Source organism: Poromitra crassiceps, assembly GCF_964638095.1.
Source record: "Poromitra crassiceps genome assembly, chromosome: 13".
Lineage (NCBI taxonomy): Eukaryota > Metazoa > Chordata > Actinopteri > Beryciformes > Melamphaidae > Poromitra > Poromitra crassiceps.
Genome location: NC_139644.1, coordinates 24,653,328 through 24,676,630, shown reverse-complemented (window position 1 = coordinate 24,676,630; position 23,303 = coordinate 24,653,328). Strand labels below are relative to the sequence as shown.

Sequence of the window (23,303 nt, the reverse complement as noted above, 5' to 3'; positions counted from 1 at the left end):
GAATGCCTCGCTCCCGGCCATGACCAGCCTTGGGCTGTCAGGAAAACTCGCAAGCGCCTGCGTGTCGTTGAGGGACGCTGCAGGGTGTCCATGAAGAAATGGAAAATAACAACCTCGGATGCATGTGTGTGTGGCGACCCCCAAACCATGGAACATGTCATGAGATGGAGCTCCGCTCCACAATGTTCCAGAGATGGCCTGTGCCAACTATAGGAAAGATCTGATACAGATGATGAAGGCTGGACACGAGGAAGAATATTCAAATATTTTCCTGTCATTGTTGTGCTGTTTTTTGTTTTTTTACAGATCCCCCCTTTTCTCCCCAAATGTGCTTGGCCAATTCCCTGTGCTGTCCTGGTCATTGCTCCACCCCCTCTGCCGATCTGAGGAGAGTTGTAGACATGCACATGCTTCCTCCGATACATGTGCAGTCGCTGGCCGCTTCTTTTCACCTGACAGTGAAGAGTTTCACCGGCAGTACGTAATGCGTAGGCGGATCATGCTATTCCCCATTGCTCGATCACGCCCATTTTCGAACTCGACCTTCATTTTCACTTTCAACTAGGCACCTGTAAAGTTGTGTGACTGCATCTTGCACGGTTTGATGCTATCACCACGCCGACAACATCGGTCCACAGACAGAGAGACAGACAGACAGAAACACCTGGCAAAGTACCCAAAACCGCCTCTGAGGTAGTTCCCGCGGCTACAATAGGTGTCCTCAGGCTCACAAAAACAATCTGGATTAGGTGCCAAGAATCTAAAAATATGTTTTAACTGGGAGTCTATGCACGAGGTTAAAATGTAGGCTACCCATTTTTGTGCACAGCCAGATAAACCCTGCTCAAACCCAAATAGCCTCTCTGTAGACCAAGAACACAGTTATGCTTCTATGTTGTCAGTATTATATATATATATATATATATATATATATATATATATATATATATATATATATATATATATATATATATATATATATATATATATATATATATATATATATATATATACTGTATATATATATATATTGTAACAAAGTGAGTATTTGTCCAAGGAACTGGAGACTTGAAGTTGGTACAGGCTTTTTATTCTTGTCTTCACAATATAGCTCCTAGCAGCTAGCTTCGCTGCTAGCTCTGCAACCACCCGGTCAGCTCGCCCACATGGCCTGACTGACTCCCGGCCCCCGGCCGCTGGTCCTATATACCCCCTTCCCCCTAGGAACACACCCACACACATTAGTTCCTAGGTGCAATCTAGACACTTCTATTGCACATCACATTACAGGTAATACTTGGATTACCTGAAACGCTACAATATACATGTATATATGATGACAAATAAGACATTTCCTGTTTTGCATCGAAACAAGTGCAATTATTTAACTTTAAACATATTTTAATTTGATTTAAATTACTCAGGTTTTGTAGTGTATATGCTACAGGCTCAGAAATGACATAATGAACAGTGAACTCTCTCTCTCTCTCTCACTCACACACACACACACACTCTCTCTCTCTCGCTCTACACGCACACACACGCACACGCACACGCACGCACGCACGCGCACGCACACACACACACACACACACACACACACACACACACACACACACCGGGGTCTTCTCCACTTTTTGTTTTCTTTGTCATTCTCAGAAACCCTGCAGTAGCCTGCCTGATACAGACAGCCAGCGGCACCGCTCAGTGCCCTTCATAACTCTTTAGGAGAGGCTACCCGTCGGTGGACTCTGCTCAGCTGTAGCCTAGTTTCACCAAAGAGAGAGGGGGGAAAGGGAACGGAAAAAAGGTAAGAAGATGCGCACTATCCATGGAAGTTGCAGTGATTAAAAACAGTCCAGTTACTTTTTACGCATGGCATGGCTGTGTCTCGTCTCTTTAGAAGATGCGTCCGGGCTTGTGAGCGCTTGTTAGGGCGACAAGAGCGGGGTAAAAAGTGAGCATCATGCGGGGCACGGAGCTGCTGCTCGGCTACTTTCTGGTCAAAGTTCTGGTGTGCGACGCGGGAGGGGAGCCGGGCCAGACCCTCGACGGCTACATGGTCGGCTTTAACGACTCAAAGGAATGGGACAACGGCGTCACCGAGAGCCCGCAGACGGAGGACAGGTGTCAGGGCTACTACGACGTGATGGGCCAGTGGGACCCGCCGTTCGTGTGCATCACGGGCAGCTACCTGTTCTGCTGCGGCACCTGTGGCTTCAGGTTCTGCTGCGCCTTCAAGAGCTCTCGGCTGGACCAGAGCAACTGCAAGAACTACGACTCCCCGCCGTGGATGATGACGGGCAGACCCCCGGGACCGCCCAAACAGGTAGAGGTCGCGCTGGACACGGACAAGGACAAATCCAACCTAATCGTGTACATCATCTGCGGGGTCGTGGCTATCATGGCACTGGTGGGGATTTTCACCAAGCTTGGTCTAGAGAAGGCGCACCGCCCAAACAGAGAGAATATGTCAAGGTAGGCCAGATTTCCCCGTGGTGCCAATTATCCTATTTTGAGTTGATCAATGTTGATGGGAGTGTTGTTATCTAGAGCTCATTGATATGGCTCTGGATCATAACTATCTAAAAATGCAAAACTAACTTGGGCTTTAATAGCCTACAGGCACAGTGTTTATTTAGTTATAGCCTAGTTTTTGAAAAAGTAATGTAGTTCATTGCACTCAAAGTAGGCTATGTTGTGAAAAAATGTATCAACCTGGAATTTCATACAGCAGGCATGCCTGTCAGTGTCAGCATGAACACACGCACACGCATGCACGCGCGCGCGCACACACACACACACACACACACACACACACACACACACACACACACACACACACACACACACACACACACAGTTACTGACAGCTGTTTCGGGCTGGACTGAATACACCAGTTTCTATAATGAATAGACTATTTATTGTCTTCTCTTTTTAGTTCTGGGGCACATAGGCTACTTAGCCGAGTAACCTAGTTTCCATCTTTGAAAATGAAAAACAGAGTGAAAAATGTCTCATTTTCAGGCACTCCTCTCAATAATAAGGTTTGAATAATGCATTATTTCAGTAAGGTGGGAATGATGTGTCGAGTCTAGTCATTTGGATGAGATGGACTCTGATGGAGGATTGAATAATGAATTTGATACAGAAGATATTACTGTAGCCTGGGTGGTTCTTCATCTGAATCTGAGCGCCAACACCTGTGACACCAGCTCACCACAAAATGCCTGGAAAGACACTTGCACCACATGGCCATTGGAACACATACGTTTAGGTTGGACAAAGAAAAAAATATGAAAGTTACCAGTTCACCTGACAGTGTCTGTCACTGAAGATGACAAATGAAGATGATAAATATCAGGGTTATTTAGGTGCACGATGTTGGTGGCCATGAAATGTGAGATTATGTTCATTCATTCAGTTGCAGTGATGGAAAAAGTATCATATTAGGATATTTAAGACACTGTACAACACTTTATAAATTTGACCAGAACCTGTATCTACTTTATTTAGGATTGTTTCATGCATAGGTGTCATTTACACTGGGGAGTGGGGACGGTGATGGTGACATGTCCACCATCACCGTGTGTGTGTGTGTGTGTGTGTGTGGGGGGGGGGGGGGGGGGGGGGGGAAGGACTTGCACTTCTAGAGGTTAAAATCTGTTGACCAGTTGTACTCATCACTTTATGACATGTTTTCATTGGTGTTGTTGTTATTATTATTATTTGTATTATTGTTGCTGTTGTTATCGGTGTTGCTATTATTATTATTATTATTATTAAACAGTTCAGAGCATAATTCAAGTGTTCTGAAGCCAAAATATTACTGTACTGTGAGTCCAATCGATTTACACCATTATTTAGTCTTGACTAAAGTGCATTGTTGCTTTCCTGTATGCACTCGTCACATGCTGACATGGGTTATGCCTTAGAGTTGTATACAGTAATTTACAGCAATGAAAGAAGACCTCTCTGAGAATGTACTTTGTCTCTCCAGGGCTCTTGCCCAAGTGATCCGCCATCCTACCCAGAGCGATGACATTGGAATGCAACGGCAGCACTATGAGCACCTACACGCCAGCAGGGCAACGCTCAACAGTCTCTGTAAGTATTGTGTCAGTCAATGCAATGATGGGGTGTGTGAACAGTCCCATTTACGATATGACACCCTCAGCGCACAGCGCCAGCGGTACACTATTCCCATGGTATATACAGAAGGTGTCATTCTCACACGCACTACTAGACGCACAGAAGATGCTAGCACCATCACTAAGAGGGGGCGATGAAGTGACACTAAATAGGAGGGTATTTGGTTTTTGTTGCCAGGTGTCCAAAATAAACAACCACTTTCCTGCCAAATTTTCCTTACTGCTCGTCCTCTTCATGCTCCTCTGTCTTCGCTGTTTGCGATTTGACAGGTGATCCTCACGGCAGCGCCTCAAAAGTTGAGCTACTTTCAATACTTTCCGACTTTATGAAAAAAACAGTGCTCTGCCAGGCCGCCAAGCGCTATCAGGCGTGTCCTTCCATTATGCATGGAGTTCAAAGCGTTTCTCTCTAGCGGCGCGTCTACATCCCCTAAGATAACTAATTAATTAATGTGATCAACATGATGAAAGGCAATGCTGAAGTCAAGTAGGACTAGCATAGAACATTCATGGTGCTGTCAGCGATTTCCCCAGTTTGACTGGATTCTTAGGTTTCGTTCTTCAAAAATCAGTGAGCAGTGCCCCTCCCATTTGTGTATGCGCACAGAGGGACGCCTCTTTGTGGAGTTCTGCCTTCTGATTGGACAACGTGGGTGGGTGACCCAGAATAAACTTTCTCTGCTGTTTACAGAGGAGAGGCACTGTTTAACATCAGTTACAGCACCTTTAAGGAGTAGTAGTAGCCTAGTAGGGAGGCAGCTGTGAAACCCAAAGGCTTGTTCAACGCACATTTATTTGCCTTTCCTGAATTAGCTGTTCCAGATAAGAGGGGAAGTGGTGGTGGGGGGGGGGGGGGGGGGGGAGTGGTGGTGGGAAAAGTCCATTCCAGAAATCCTGTGGGCCGCTAAAAGCAATTAGTTATGTCCTCAGCAATCACTTAACATAGTGTGGTAATTATCATGAGCAACCTCAGAGCTTCCTTTCATAGCTACTGTAATACTTACTGTAACGGCCGCACAACATCTCTGTCTGTCTCTCTCTTACACACACTCATCAACACCGCCACATGCACTCCCCCCAAACACACCTATGCACACATGCACTCCCCCAAACACACCTATGCACACATGCACTCCCCCAAACACACCTATGCACACATGCACTCCCCCAAACACACCTATGCACACATGCACTCCCCCCCAAACACACCTATGCACACATGCACTCCCCCAAACACACCTATGCACACATGCACTTCCCCAAACACACCTATGCACACATGCACTCCCTCCCAAACACACCTATGCACACATGCACTCCCCCCCAAACACACCTATGCACACATGCACTCCCCCAAACACACCTATGCACACATGCACTCCCCCCCAAACACACCTATGCACACATGCACTCCCCCAAACACACCTATGTACACATGCACTCCCCCAAACACACCTATGCACACATGCACTCCCCCCCAAACACACCTATGCACACATGCACTCCCCCCCAAACACACCTATGCACACATGCACTCCCCCAAACACACCTATGCACACATGCACTCCCCCCCAAACACACCTATGCACACATGAACTCCCCCAAACACACCTATGCACACATGCACTCCCCCAAACACACCTATGCACACATGCACTCCCCCAAACACACCTATGCACACATGCACTCCCCCCCAAACACACCTATGCACACATGCACTCCCCCAAACACACCTATGCACACATGCACTCCCCCAAACACACCTATGCACACATGCACTCCCTCCCAAACACACCTATGCACACATGCACTCCCCCAAACACACCTATGCACACATGCACTCCCCCAAACACACCTATGCACACATGCACTCCCCCAAACACACCTATGCACACATGCACTCCCCCCCAAACACACCTATGCACACATGCACTCCCCCCCAAACACACCTATGCACACATGCACTCCCCCAAACACACCTATGCACACATGCACTCCCCCAAACACACCTATGCACACATGCACTCCCCCCCAAACACACCTATGCACACATGCACTCCCCCAAACACACCTACACACACATGCACTCCCCCAAACACACCTATGCACACATGCACTCCCCCCCAAACACACCTATGCACACATGCACTCCCCCAAACACACCTATGCACACATGCACTCCCCCAAACACACCTATGCACACATGCACTCCCCCAAACACACCTATGCACACATGCACTCCCCCAAACACACCTATGCACACATGCACTCCCCCAAACACACCTACACACACATGCACTCCCCCAAACACACCTATGCACACATGCACTCCCCCAAACACACCTATGCACACATGCACTCCCCCAAACACACCTATGCACACATGCACTCCCCCCCAAACACACCTATGCACACATGCACTCCCCCAAACACACCTATGCACACATGCACTCCCCCAAACACACCTATGCACACATGCACTCCCCCAAACACACCTATGCACACATGCACTCCCCCAAACACACCTATGCACACATGCACTCCCCCAAACACACCTATGCACACATGCACTCCCCCCCAAACACACCTATGCACACATGCACTCCCCCAAACACACCTATGCACACATGCACTCCCCCAAACACACCTATGCACACATGCACTCCCCCAAACACACCTATGCACACATACACTCCCCCAAACACACCTATGCACACATGCACTCCCCCAAACACACCTATGCACACATGCACTCCCCCCCAAACACACCTATGCACACATGCACTCCCCCAAACACACCTATGCACACATGCACTCCCTCCCAAACACACCTATGCACACATGCACTCCCCCTTACACACCTATGCACACATGCACTCCCCCCCAAACACACCTATGCACACATGCACTCCCCCAAACACACCTATGTACACATGCACTCCCCCAAACACACCTACACACACATGCACTCCCCCCCAAACACACCTATGCACACATGCACTCCCCCAAACACACCTATGCACACATGCACTCCCCCAAACACACCTATGCACACATGCACTCCCCCAAACACACCTATGAACACATGCACTCCCCCAAACACACCTACACACACATGCACTCCCCCAAACACACCTATGCACACATGCACTCCCCCAAACACACCTATGCACACATGCACTCCCCCAAACACACCTATGCACACATGCACTCCCCCAAACACACCTATGCACACATGCACTCCCCCCCAAACACACCTATGCACACATGCACTCCCCCAAACACACCTATGCACACATGCACTCCCCCAAACACACCTATGCACACATGCACTCCCCCCCAAACACACCTATGCACACATGCACTCCCCCAAACACACCTATGCACACATGCACTCCCCCAAACACACCTATGCACACATACACTCCCCCAAACACACCTATGCACACATGCACTCCCCCAAACACACCTATGCACACATGCACTCCCCCCCAAACACACCTATGCACACATGCACTCCCCCAAACACACCTATGCACACATGCACTCCCTCCCAAACACACCTATGCACACATGCACTCCCCCTTACACACCTATGCACACATGCACTCCCCCCCAAACACACCTATGCACACATGCACTCCCCCAAACACACCTATGTACACATGCACTCCCCCAAACACACCTACACACACATGCACTCCCCCCCAAACACACCTATGCACACATGCACTCCCCCAAACACACCTATGCACACATGCACTCCCCCAAACACACCTATGCACACATGCACTCCCCCAAACACACCTATGAACACATGCACTCCCCCAAACACACCTACACACACATGCACTCCCCCAAACACACCTATGCACACATGCACTCCCCCAAACACACCTATGCACACATGCACTCCCCCAAACACACGCAGAGAGTAAAGAGTGGTTTTACTAATGTAAATCTGCTTGCTGCACTGATACCAAACTGTAGTCGTTGAATGCCCCCCTATGCGCATGTGTGCGGATGCACGCACGCACGCACGTGCACACACACACACACACACACACACACACACACACACACACACACACACACACACACACACACACACACACACACACACACACACACACACACACACACACACACACACACGCTTGGTGCCTTCCTCTTAGAGTTTGCCCTGTAATCCAAAGGTTGTTTGGACAGAACTGCTAACATTAATTGCATTTTGTTTGTTTGTTGATGATGCAGTGTATATGAGAGCAACCTTCTCTCCACTCCTCCTTTGTTTTGTAATCTAAAATTAATTATTCCGGTTTCTTTAAATTGTTGCTGCAAACTGTGGTCTTCCACTATGGCTGCCCAACCCGGTTTCATGGCAGTTTGTGTTGGCAGTCGTCGTGTAATCTATTGCGTCGTGTACATGGACACATTTTATTAAATTTTTCTTGAGGGGTCAAAGTCAGCATGATCACATATTTACACAATCACATTTTTAATCAATCTGAGAACCCAGAGTCTATTTTTATTTGAAAAATAAACTGGGACAGCCTTACCTTTTTTCGCGGCTTCCTGTACACCTCTCCTGCCACCGTCACTTCCTTTTCCGCTTCCGTGCTCCACTGTTTACAGTCTGAAAAGCAACTACTTATCAATACTACTACAACAACTACACCTCCGGTAATTTTCCACTGTTGTTGTGAGACGAGTTAACATCTTCTATGCAGTGTGTTTTTGCATTAATGTTATTAGCGAATAGCCGAAACGGACGCGGAAAAGGAAGTGACGGTGGCAGGAGAGGTGCGCTGTACTGGAAGCCGGGAAAAAAGGTAGGGCTGTCCCAGAGTCTATTTATCTTTCAAATAAAAATAGACTCTGGGTTCCCAGATTGCATTCAAATGGGCTGGCAGGACCTGCGGTAGTATCCTCGCTTTGCAACTTCCTTGTCATGAGGGAGCCATTTCTAGCCTCACAGAGCCCAGTTTTTTCCTGTGGTGTGCCGTTTTTAACCCCTAGCCAAACCCTAACCTTAACCAAGTTGTTGTACTCTCCTAAGCATTACGAGGAAACACGGCAGGGTTGTCAACCAGGAAACGGTGTCACGCGATCGGGCCAGACCCGCTCGTCCCGGAGGGGGGAGTCAGTGGTCGGCAGGCAGGGCAAGAGTCGGTGGTCTGAGAGTAAAGTAACCAGGAAGAGCCAGCGTCGATTCGCGCATACCTTAGGTTGTGTTCACGGAAAAAAGAGAGAGAAAAAAAAGGCAAAATCATGTCCAGGAACACGAATGTATAGATTACAGTTTCGTGACTGCCAACCATAGGCGGATTATGACATGAAGGGCCCCTGGGCCTGGATGCATAAAATACCTCCCACCCCCCCCCCCCCCCCCCACCCAGCGCACATACGCAGAATTAAGGCCAGAATAATAACTAAGATGTACATTCACCTGCATCTCAACAGGATTCACAGCACAGCCACCTAAACACTCAAAGCCAATGGCACAATAACAAAATAAATTCACTTATATCTCAATTGAATAACACAGGATTTACAGCGCAGGCACACTCAATTAAAGTCAAAAGAACAATAACCCTCTAATACATAAACATACTGTATGGAGCATTTTGTCAAGAAATAAAAGGCTGGGGCCCTAAGGGGTCATTTGGTTCCAGGCCTGGGCAAGATATGCGGTGGCCCTGCAAAGAGGTCTAGGTTATGGACCCCCTGAGCTCTTGGGCCCAATAGGCCCGTTTGGTAGAACACGTTTAAAAATAAATACGACCTCATGTTGTGCCACTCAGGTTTACACACTGACTCCGAAACTTTTGCCCATCATTAAAGTTTTCAGAGCAGGTTCAATTTTCTGCGTTTTTTCCTCATCAGTCAAAAACCTTTTGCGAGCTGTTTGACCTGTCTGTGTCTCTGTTTGGGGGAGAGACAGAGGAGCGGCCGAGTCCCGCTCGGCTGGAGTCCAGTCTGAGCGGCTCGCTCCACCTCACTGGCCCCTCTCTGCTTCCTCTCCCCCGGGAGCGATGCTGCAGCACCCGGCCACAGCGCACCACAGCTGGCTTGGCGAGCTGAAGCCTGAAGGTGAGCATTGATGGAGCCCTGTGTCCAGTATGATATGGTAACCATTCCCCGACCTGCTGCCAGTGCCAGCTGCCTTCTCCAGTCCACATCACCGCTGCTGCAGATCAGCCGCTGCTGCCTGTCAGTCATGTTGCAATCTGGATACAGGAGAGGATGTATTCGTTTTGCGAATAGAACGACGAACATAAGAATAAAACGCATCGGACTCAGTGTGCAAGGGTTCTGTGCGTTACACACAAAAAATGGATGACGGATTAAAAAAACGCATACAAAACAAACGGACTCTGTGTGTAAAGTTCTTTACAGTACGTATAAATGCAATGCTGCAACTACTCTACCAAACCCAACAAAGGAAAGGTGAAGTGTTTTGAGAGCTAGATATCGAGTACCATCATGCTGTTTTTATTATATTATAAAAGAAATATCCCCAACAAATGAAATTATTTTCACCCCCTAAATTCAATTAAGGTGAAGCCTCGGGGCTATGGCAGGCAATCATTTATCATTGTAAAATCAGACAGGTCTCTGTCCTACAGTACAGCGCCTCCTCATTACCAACCAGCTAACCTGTTGACACCTAAAGCAGATCTTCAGTCTGTCCTACAGTACAGTGCCTCCTCATTACCAACCAGCTAACCTGTTGACACCTAAAGCAGATCTTCAGTGGGCGCCACTGCATGCTTTCATACACCTAGTATGGCATTTAATATTGGAATTCAATTAATAATTTAATTAAATTAGGCTTATTTCCCATTATGAAATATGGCTGGACTTCGATCAATTTACCTTCAGAGGTGCAAAGAGTACTGACAAGTCCTACTCAAGTACAAGTACAGTATTGGTACTTTAGTGAAAATTAACTCTTAAAAGCACTCAAAGTAAAAGCACTAGTCCAGCAAATTACTATCACACTTTCAGAGAAAGATCACATTTAGTAGCTGCTGTAGATTTCAATACAGTATAATACTTGCATTCGCCATGTGAGTGACATTATAGGCTCACAGTAAATTTATCCCCAATGCCATCACTAAGGCCTACCATATAACTGTTGATATATGCACACAAAAGGAGGCACACCCAAGAAGATCTGCGATTGCATGACTCATTCCTCCCAGTTGATGGTCCATGAGTGAAATAATTCCTCTTTTCAACAAGGTCAGCTCCAGAACACATATGCATTTTCTGAGAAGTGGCAGCATGGATATATTGTCCACTATTGATGGTGGATAGACAATTACTGTAGCACTCAAACTGCCACACGTCAGACAGCAACAATGATTGCTTAACCCAACGGCTCATGGCAGATGAACGCCCACCAAGAGCCAGGTCTGCTCAAGGTTTTTCCACTGTTAAAGGGCTCTTTTTCCTTCCCGCCATCACCAAGTGCTGCTCTTGATGGGAAACTGTTTCAATTGACACATGACCTGCAGTAAAATCACCGCTGTGAGAATTGTTTCAAATGTTGGGTCTAAAATAAAGAGCCCGGTCTTCTACCTGCTCTATTTGTAAAACGCCTTGAGATAACTCTTTTTCGTAATTTTAGGGGGAAGGCCATCTGGCCTTCGTCATTGCAATTTGTTTTAGGGCACAAGGCCACATGCCAGGGCAGAAAGGCCATTGCTCTATTGACATCATGAAGAGCGATTGTTCTGAAATGTGTGTTAAAATGAACCAATGACACATCCTTTGCATAGGGCAGGCTACATTAACCTGAGGCCACTGACACTTTTAAAGCAACTGAGCAGTAGCAGGCTGGTAGCAGGGCACTGCCAATGTGGCCTTAGGGATCTCAGGACATCACGGCCAGAGGGAGGGGCAACAGAGGCCATGGGTTCCATGTAATTCCCACCCTGTTTGGCGCTATATAAATATAAAAATGGATTGATTGATTGATTGATTGATTTAGAAATGTGTAAAAAGGTTGACATTTTATTCAATATCAATATGATTTGATATGATATTGAATTTATACATTCCTTACAGAAAGGAATACTCCTGGGCACCATGGGCTGTGTGACTCTACACCAAACTACGCCTTGCGTAGTACAGTATGTACAGTATGTGAGGGATTCAGTTAAATCAAGTCGGCAACATCACAGCGGAATTGTTTGTTTTGTTTTTGTTTTTTTCTTCTTGACAGGCAGCAAGAGGTGAGGTGATGCTTTGCCACAGGGCTCAGTCCTGTGCCTGTTCTCCAGCTGTGCCTGGTAGTGGCAGGTGTGACTACGGCAGGGCTATAATGGACGATGTGAAGTCAACCATATCGTGGTGCCTAGCAGTGAATGAAATGTTCCAGAGGGAGCTCTTGTTCGGATCTGCCGCCTGTCAAAGATAACACAAATCTGTCAAGAGCTGCAAGCAGCTCCCGTTTCTCTTCAAGATGTCCATGAGTTGGATTTTCTCTGTTTGCTTCGATACTTTGGCTATCAATATGAACATGGTCCTGCACTACTGGTCATGTCAATGGGCCAATTGTGGAAGCGTGGCCTCTTTTTGGTCGAGTCATTTCCTATAAAAATACAATTTTAAAATCAGGGAAAACGGGAGTTGGAACTATTTGAGGCACAGAGGTTTCAGTGTTGCTCTTATCACGTCTGATTGAGCTCACAAGTGAGCTGAATTAATATAATCAGTCCAGTGAGTCATCATGATGCACTGACGTTCCTGCGTGGCATCCCTGTCCAAGGTGCTGACTCCCCGAACAGAGCCAAACCAAACTAAGCCTAACTGCAACACATGGTGACAGTCCATTTCCTCACTAAATTCAACCAATAATATGACATCCGCAGCTGCCAATCAATCTGCAAGCAACTGTCATTCTCCGGCAGGGCGGTGCTGACACAGAGCTAACGTTAACTAGCTATGATTTTTCTCCGGGGGGAAAAGGCTCAAATATCTACGGCTTCACTCCCAGGACAAAAGCTTGACCAAATATGCACACATGAACAGATCTTATTCAAAAGCTTACCAATGCTTTTTGTGGATAATATGCTGCATGGCCAATTTGACTTGATAATAATTTCTGTGGCTGACGGTTATCTGCTGACTTCTCATTGGCTCTTCACCTACCGTAATATCATTGAACTGTGTCCTACATTGGGCAACAACTCTCCTCGGATCAGAATAGATATAAATAGATCATTCTATTCATGATGTGTCACTCCTCAACATTCAGGTCAAACAGAGCAACAAACACAGCAACTAATTTAGAGGTAGACAGGCTAAAATAATACACACAGAAATATATAGAGGTCATATTACACACACAAACACAAAGAATGTAAACAATCTTAGTATTGCATTATAAGATTTAGAGCAGTATGGTACGCAACCTTGCCCTACTCAGGAGCCCTCCAAAAATAGATCTTTGCAAGAGCCACCATCTAAAAGAGCCACCATCTAAAAAAAAGTCCCTTTCCTCCCTTTATTTTGTTATTAATTTATTTTAAGTAGGACTTAAAAGAGCCACAACTACCCGGGCCATAAAAGAGCCGCATGTGGCACTAGAGCCTGAGTATCACTGATTTAGAGCAACACTCACATGTAAACCTGAAATGTTATTGTGGTGTCCTATATTCACTCGTGGTGATTCTGCATGTCCCGATGAAGGACATCAGTTCTCTCTAGGGAGAAGCTCTGCTCCAGACTGTTCTTTCATCACCAAATTTGGCATGTTTTTTGTTTTTTTTATCTAATTTTTTAAAAGTCAGTAGGTAGTCAGCTCCTCAGCAAAGAAGCAATCTCTAGGTCACATGAGAGACAGAGGAGATAAGGATTTAGCAAGCTTTAAACATTGTATGTGCACAAAAACTTTACTTAAATTAATTCAGGTAGATTTTCCTAATTAATTCCTGGTTAATTTGTGTATTTTATCAAAATGTTTGATACATGAAATTAATAAATACATAGTCAGGCGTCAGTCTATATCAATTCAACTATAAATAAGTGATAATGTGCACATACTGTATAGTAGTGTGATAGTGAAAAGGAGAGAATCAAATATTTTCATCAATAACTTGAAACTAGCCTGCCTGTAAATAAGAGCGTCCTTCTCCTTGTAGCATTTATTTTGGGGAATACAGCTCCCGAAATACTCTCTTAAATCTTTTATGAGTTCTAGGGAGGTGTCTGTGTCTGGAGTGTTAACCTGCTTCTTTCCCGCAACAACTTTAACCTTATACGTTTCCAGAAATGAACTTTCTTCCACTGGCTGACAAAAAGCGATGACTTTGACAATAGTACAAGCACAAATGACACGCAGAGTCGACACAATGTAACAGATAAACAATAAGGAGGGCGCTCAAGTAGCCTACCTACAGTACAGTACACCAGCCCCTCAATTCTACATCGTTTTTGGGACACCAGATGTCACTGTCCTCTTTCATCTATTGGAGTGCAATCTATTTCTATCTTACATGTTATTGGAAGGAATTTGAGAGAATACAGATCCAGCAAAAAGATGATGACAAATAACACGTGATAGTGTTGGTGGATGGGTCAAAGGTTACTTATTAAGTTAGCATACTTTTCCATTTCTTCAGTACTACTGTTGAAGGGACCTTCAGGAACTAGTTTCTCACAAACACTAAAGCCTTAATGAGGGTTTTTGAAGAGGGATCCATTCATTGTTTTTGCTTTGAACAAGTTGTCATATGTAAATGTGAAACATACTGTATGTGGTCTCTTTCTCAGCAGTAATGAGACTAAAAACCTTAAAAATACAGGAGCGCCAATTAACAATTCCGTGGACCATCGGCCACCTTGAATGACCCCCAAATGTTTGCCTGACTCATTCCAACACACTTGACCTAGTAATCTCTGTTCTTGAGGTGTGGAGTCGTGAAACTGTTGAAGTTGTCTTCTGCATCTTTTCATGAGACAGCATCGATCATTACATAGTCCTTTCCAAATTAATTAGCACAGTAATGAAGTTTCGCACTGACCGGTGGGGAATAAGGTCCCAATTAACCTAATTTCTGTATTAATGATCTGTTTTTATCATTCTAGACCAAATTTAAAAGTCTGTAAACTGTAATCATTAACAGTTGCAGTCCCTTTGAAGTTTGTTGGTGGTTGTCAAATACTTGATTCACACCTGACCTCTGACTAATTTCTTACTACCATCCTCCAGTATCATCTCATTAATTACACTGCTAAATCAAATACACACCATACTTTTCTATTGAAATAATTTTTACCCTTTCTTTAAAGACTTGTATAAGAGTTTCTTTCTCTCTCTGCTTCTTTCTTGAATTTTAACACACGATTATTTTATCACTTGGTCACTAGTTGTGAATGATAATATCCCTTGTTTCATTGTTTCCTCTGGCCTTTCACAAAACGTCAATTGATAGTTGCATGGGAACACAATGATAAGTGACAGGTGGGACAGTGGACCAGATTAACCCTGCAGAATGTTAAGCACAGAGTTACAGGGCCCCTGGTATGAATGGGACTGTCAAACTACAGTCTGACTTACTTTATTACATTGGAGTTGAAACGTTTACCAAACCAATACCCCAACTACTGGGAGTGATCAGCTTCAGTCAATATTTGAATTACAACTCTTTACACACACACACACACACACACACACACACACACACACACACACACACACACACACACACACACACACACACACAGTATATATATATATATATATATATATATATATATATATATATATATATATATATATATATATATATACATACATGCACACACCCAACAGTCCTCAGACTGCCACCTGTGAGTTGGTACATTCCACTAACCACCTCCAATTGAAGCAGTAGTAGATGCTACTCTGAACATCTGTTTGTCATGCCAGCAGGCACGGGGCCAGTCTATTTGCTGTGCAGCGGGCCAGTCTATTTGCTGTGCACCCCTCAATTGACCAGATGTCTGTAGGATTTGTACAGTCTTACAGAGAGCACTCATGACTCTCCAGCTGGGTCTCCCAGAAAGGCGTACTTCTGAGAAAATGATGCAACCAAGTTGATGAAACAATTACCGGGTATTCTAAATTCTATCATGTATTATTCTAAATTCTATATCATGTATTAATGCATACATTTTCACATTACCTACCTATGGGTAAAGTTAATATGTTTTTACAGTACAACACCCATCTGCAGTTTCTGTACATACTGTAGTATGTATATTGTATTATGTCTCCATATTGCCTTACTTTTCCTCATCTCTTATATATTTGACTTGTATCATCAATTGTTTTCATACAAATTATGCATATGGCTTGTATATTTTCAAGTCGTGCATGTACATATCTTTCATAATTTATCTTAATTAAAGGAAAATATCAGATAAAAATTTGTGGTTACATACAATCATGTGTAAAAATAAGCACAATTTACTTCACTGATAGCCATCACCTCATTCATGTGGGTGTAAAACGTCACCGTTGTTTAATGATACTGTACCTTTACCCCATGAATATCAGATTCAGGTTACAGTCTGCACACAAACCTCTCATGTTGCTAATACTTGAGGCTAGTGGCATCACGTGCTTGCACTTCCAAAGTGCTCTGGGAAAATACAATACCTCAACATTAGCAATAATGGTTTTCTATTTCCTCTCCTTCAGACAGCAACCAGATGAACAACGCGGGAGCAGGATCCACTTTGATAACACAGCCGTACCCTGCTCTGGGACAGATCACCAGCCCCTATGATCAACCGCAGCCTGGCAAAGACCTCAACCAGTATGCCTCGCTCAAGGCTGTGGGTAAGACAGCATTTATAGTGAATCATAATAATGAAAAACAATAATGAATACATTGCATCCTCTGTAAATAAAAGTGTAACTAGTCAGCGTGCCCTGTATCAAATTAGGAACAGAAAAATATCAAAGTATAACTGAGTGCACTGGAAATATTCTGACCTATACAGTGCACAGTAGTTTGACATCTACTCTGAGAAAACATGAGGACAGGTAAATCAAGGTAGTTTTTAAATGAGCTTCTGAAATGTTTCTTGAAAAGTGGCATGTACAGTACTGTAATCGCGCTAAAAATGACCTGATTAGATGTCGGCTAATTAACACGATTCACCTCTCTTGTCTCAACTGGAGAAAAACCCATGATTTGCTATAGTAAAATGTCCTGCCAGCTGTAATTATCATTGAGCTTCATCGCCTCCCTCTCTCTCTGTCCTAGCATTCAAATGGTGAAAGACGGTACTTATCCGGCACTGGCTGTTTGAAGGAGTTTTTCCACTCATCACTTTCATTCTCATCTACTTCAGCTGCACTAAGACAACCGTTTACGCATGTCTCTCAGCAGGTGTTGTTAGATATGTAATAGACTACTTGCACAACTCCACTACTTCCTGAAATGAGTAGGGCATAGTGGTTTCCTGTCCTACACTATTGGATGAACTGATTAATGTCAGGTGTGCCTGACTGCTGCAGTCACAACAACAGTGATCAGGCACACCTGACATTAATCAGTTCATCCAATAGTGTAGGACAGGAAACCAAGATGCCCTACTCATTTCAGGAAGTAGTGGAGTTGTGCAACTAGTCTATTCAAAATCACACTTCCTTTTCCTGTAGATAGGATCATATTCGTTTTGGATCTCCATGAAATACTGCATCCAGATGACAGACATCCATAGTCCATCAATGTCCACTGAGCTGAGTTCATTTAGAAATGTTTCTTGTTCTTCTCATGCGATAATCTTTTAGTAAGCAGTCAGTTCCTAGACGAGTAACATTTGAAAGAAAGCCTCCAAAACAAATTATAGACATGATCATAGAAGGGCACTGGGAGAGTGAAGACCTCTGCCAAAGCCAGTACTCCAGTCTTCTATGATATGCAAATGTGCAGCACGAATCTGCTCCAAAACATGATGGGTTCTTCCTTGGCCCATGCTACACACTTCCCACCAAGTTTCATGAAAATCTAGCCAGTCGTTTTTTCCGTAATCCTTCTGACAAACAAGCAGCACCGAATACATAACCTCCTAGGCGGAGGTAACAATAGTAATCAAAATGATCCCCTGTGCTAAACAATACTGCTCAGTGACTTGGTGCTCAGTCATGCGTTTACAACCCCTTGCCTAAAATTGAAAACACATTAGAATTCAAAATATTTAAGTCCAAAGCATGGATGGGAGACAAGCAGGTACGTACAATCAAAACACAAATGAGTTTGGGGGGAGGTGGTGGGGTCCAACTGCAACTACACTATACAAGGTGAGCCTTGTGAGCTACTGGGGGTCCGTCCGTAATCTGCCAGCATCATCGTGGGTTATATTGAAGTATCTGGTGCTAATTCAAAGTCTCTATTCCAGGACCATGACTTGTGATCCACAGCACAGATACAGCCTGCTGCTGATGAAGAGAACACAGGAAAGGTCATCTGGACGACATTTCATTTAAAAACTAGAACGACCGCAACGCGGACTTATGCCTCCGCCATTAGTTCATTCTGGAGTCCAAATCGCCATTTGAGGCAAATTGGAAGAGATTCCGTCAAGGCGCTCCTGTGATGTTGCGTTACAGAGCTTGGAAATTGGGTGTGTGAGAGGTCACAGTGACCTTGAACTTTGACTACCAAAATGTAATCAGTTCATCCTTGAGTCCAAGTCGATGTTTGAGACAAGTTTGATTAAATTCCGTCAAGGCATTCCTGAGATATCGCGTTAACAAGCTTGAAAATGGCGTTGGAGAGCTCACCTTGACCTTTGACATCTGACCACCAAAATCTAATCAGTTCATCCTTGACTCCAAGTCGATGTTTGAGACAAGTTTGATTAAATTCCGTCAAGGCATTCCTGAGATATCGCGTTAACAAGCTTGAAAATGGCGTTCGAGAGGTCACAGTGACCTTGACCTTTGACCTTTGACCACCAAAATCTAATCAGATCATCCTTGAGTTTAAGTCGATGTTTGAGTCAAATTTGATGAAATTCCGTCCAGGCGTTCCTCAGATATCGCGTTAACAAGCTTGAAAATGGCGTTCGAGAGGTCAAAGTGACCTTGACCTTTGACCTTTGACCACTAAAATCTAATCAGATCATCCTTGAGTCTAAGTCGATGTTTGAGGCAAATTTGATGAAATTCCGTCCAGGCGTTCCTCAGATATCGCGTTAACAAGCTTGAAAATGGCGTTCGAGAGGTCACAGTGACCTTGACCTTTGACCTTTGACCACCAAAATCTAATCAGATCATCCTTGAGTCTAAGTCGATGTTTGAGGCAAATTTGATGAAATTCCATCCAGGCGTTCCTCAGATATCGCGTTAACAAGCTTGAAAATGGCGTTCGAGAGGTCACAGTGACCTTGACCTTTGACCTTTGACCACCAAAATCTAATCAGATCATCCTTGAGTCTAAGTCGATGTTTGAGGCAAATTTGATGAAATTCCGTCCAGGCGTTCCTCAGATATCGCGTTAACAAACATCGTACGGACGGACAGACAGCCGTACGGACGGACGTACGTACGTACGGACGGACAACCCGGATCCATAATGCCTCCGGCCTGGCTATCGCCGGCGGAGGCATAAAAAAAGAAATGTTAGACGAAAATTGAAAGAACTAATGCTGGAGCTTCATGTGCTCAGGCTAAATTAGTGCTGAATATTGTTTCCATACACTGTCGGCACTGATTGGAGATATTCAATCACACCAGGGTGGTGGTTACAAGCTAATTATGGAAGATAATTATGGCCAGACAAGACAAACACTTCATTGAGTTCCCAATGTTCCATTAAAATAGGATCATATGCTTAGATATCAAAAATATTCAGTATAACTGAAGTAAAAAAAATTGTCTTATGGTGACATAACGCCATATTTTTTATATAATGTATATATATATTTTTATATTTTGCCTTCTGGCTCAGCTCTCTTTTTGTCACAATGTAGTGGTAGAGCGAAAGCAATACTGCTCCCCCAGCGCATCTCCCACTCCATTGTCCCCTCACTCGAGAACAAGACCCCGAGATACTTGAACTCCTTCACTTCGGGTAAGGACTCATTCCCTACATGGAGTAAACAATCCACTGGTTTCTTGCTGAGAACCACGGCCTCAGATCTAGAGGTGCTGATCCTTATCCCAGCCGCTTCACACTCAGCTGCGAACCGATCCAATCTGTACTGAAGGTCCCAGACCGATGATGCCATCAGGACCACATCATCAACAAAAAGCAGCGATGTCCATGAATATCAAATGGCATGGCATTGCCAATAGGCGCCGATGACATCACAATTGCTCAAGTGACATCGCTGATGTCGTTCTCACCGATCACAATTGCTCTGTGCATAAATGATGTCAATGACATCGGATGACATCAGAGCCAGTGACATCATCAGTGATGTCATAAATCATTCTCTACACAGCCATTGTGACATCAGGGATCTCACTGATGACATTACTCATTGATGATGTCATCAGGAAGACATCACAATTGCTCAAGTGACATCCCCGATGACTTCATTACCGATGACTCATCGGTGATATGAAATCACTATAGCAGTGACCTGACCGCCAGGCCGAGCTGTCTAGAACTGTATGACATCATCGGCGACCTGACCACATTCTTTCTTTTCTTCATGGGGACATAGAACTGTATGACCTCATCGGTGACCTGGCCTCTTTCTTTCTTTCTTTGTGGGGACATACAGACGGACAGAGATAAGGACAGACCCTGGTATAGATGCCTCCTAGAGGCCACGCCGTAAAAATAATAGCCACATCAGTTGACAATTAGTAATTGGTATTGTACTATTGAAACTTGAAAGTTCATTCATTTATATGGGTCATTCTCAGAATATTGACTGGTGGTTAAGTGTTCAATCCAATAATAGATGTTTGAGCATCAAAAAGTATATTTTTAGCCGCCTCTCCACCTCTGTTTTTCAAACACACAATGGGCACAATGTAGTCGTTAGTGATGGGGAAATGTTACAGAATCATCATGCTGTTTATCTGTGTATCTGTGTATCTTGTAGCGGAGAAAGCTAACGACAACTTCTACACCACCCGGCGGCATGCAGTAGAGATGACAACCAAGGGAAGCCTTCCCATGGAGCCTATGGATATGGAGCCAGAGCCCAGTAATCCTTACAGCCCACCCAGAGAGCGCTCTGTGACATCTGCAAAGAGCAATCCTTACAGCCCTGCCAGAGAGCGCTCTGCAAAGCAGAATGGACACAAGCTCAAAAGCAGCAAGAGGCCCAGCTCACAGTCACTGGTTTATGGCTCCAGCTTCAGCCCAGGGGTGCTGAGATCCTGGGAGAGCAAGGACGCGCTGGTGCTCCGGCAGACCTATGGCCTAAAGAAACACTGCCCCCTAGAGAAGGAGCTGCACACCACTTCCTATATGCCTCCACAACCATACTTTGTCACCAACAGCAAGACAGAAGTGACTGTATGAGGGCTCTTCTCACTGCCAGGCTTCATGGAGAGTGGAGTGAAATGAGAGGAGAGGAAGCCATGCGTTAGGGGCTATAAGAAGACAGTAACTGTTGCCTGTGGGTGGTGGTGTTGGGAAGAATCAGTATGGCTTGTAGTGTGTGAGCTTGTGCATGTAATAAGTAGTGTTTAAGACACCCACAAAAGGTGGAGCGTAACCACACTCTGATACAATAACACACACATCCAAGGAAAGTCACAGTGATGAATATGTTGCAATCAATATTCATATAATCCAACTTCTAAACAAAAAAAAGCCTCAAGTGGTAATCTTATGGATGTTAAGATAATGAAGCTGATAGTTATGTGATGAGAGAAATTGAAACTGTAAAAATGACATTCAATATTTACTGAGGTATTGAAGGATCTGAAAAGGACAGTATCTATGTAGTTTATACTAAAACCACATTATCCAAATGAGGAAACCTTCCTTATGTGTTTATCTAATTGTTTGATTAAGCTTGGATTAATTGGGTATAGACAAAGCGCTTCCTCAGACAATTTGCAGATGCTGTGGAGAATGTCTTGGCACTGTTTGCACTGTACAGAGTAGAAATAAATGTTCCCATTCAGTCTTACGTGCTGGGTCAAGTACAGTGTCTGAAATTACCTTTTTTGGCTTATCTGCCCAGCGGCTGCTAAACTAAAAAAGATATGACCTAGTCCTACCGAGATTTCTTTTATGCATTTTTCATAGAAACATGTCAGCCTACCCATTGTTAATACTATTGCATGTAGAATCAGGTACTGGGGAAAAAACATTCAATAGAGATGAGAACAGGTTTTCCTCACAACTGTAACTTATCGATGATTCAGTTAAATCTTCATTAAGTGCAACAGAATGATCAAAGACCTTACATCTTTTCAAATGTTCTGACACTATTGTCTGTGACCCCTATTGATGTATCTGACTAATTTTCCTGGCATTTGGTGCTTGGCGGGTGTTAATTTCAAAAGTATGAATCAGCTGAAAATGTAACCAACCTGCACACTTCAAGTGATGGATATTTCATTTAGGAGGGAAACATTTAAAATCCATTCAAACCAAGTCACTGCCAATATATATCCTACTGATAGGTCTATGATCACTAGGAGAAGCGTAGCTGCAGAGTATAGAACCAATGTTGTGCTGATGTAATAGTGCCTCTCATCAGTACCAGCATGCATGTGATTATCCTAGATTAGAGATGACATGGAGGAGTTGAAGCCCCAGTATTAAAACAATGGTTTTACTAAGGTGAAAACTCTCATTCTTATTCATGAAACCATTGGCCTGGAGCTTTGCAACAACTCTCTTATATTTTACAAGTTTGAGTATTTTTAAGTGTTTTTAAAGTTTGAGTGTTTTTCTTAATAGCAAATGTCAAATTGATTGTATCTTCAACCGACCGATATTTCAGTTTGGCAGAGCATTTTAGATTTTAGCGCACAATATTCCACAGAGGATCATGAATGATCAACTACCAATACTGGCTGCTTTGGGAACCTGTAGTCAGCAAAATTCATTTTCGTTTTGAAAACAATACAAACAAAATAATACTAACACACATGTACAAATATATAATAGTAGATGTTGGAAGGCTTACCTATTGTTTGTATTCTGTATCCTGGAACACACATT

General features: G+C 44.2%; 1 protein-coding gene across 1 annotated transcript; it reads left to right on the top strand.

Moving 5' to 3' along the window:
- Positions 1 to 1,966: 1,966 nt before the first annotated feature.
- On the top strand, positions 1,967 to 21,644 carry shisa9b (shisa family member 9b; the record flags this gene model as incomplete). The annotated part of the gene is made up of 4 exons (XM_083649222.1): positions 1,967 to 2,478; positions 4,002 to 4,108; positions 16,850 to 16,990; positions 21,220 to 21,644. The coding sequence occupies 4 exons, from the start codon at positions 1,967 to 1,969 to the stop codon at positions 21,642 to 21,644; spliced, it is 1,185 nt and encodes a 394-aa protein (XP_083505348.1).
- Between the last annotated feature and the right edge of the window lie 1,659 nt (positions 21,645 to 23,303).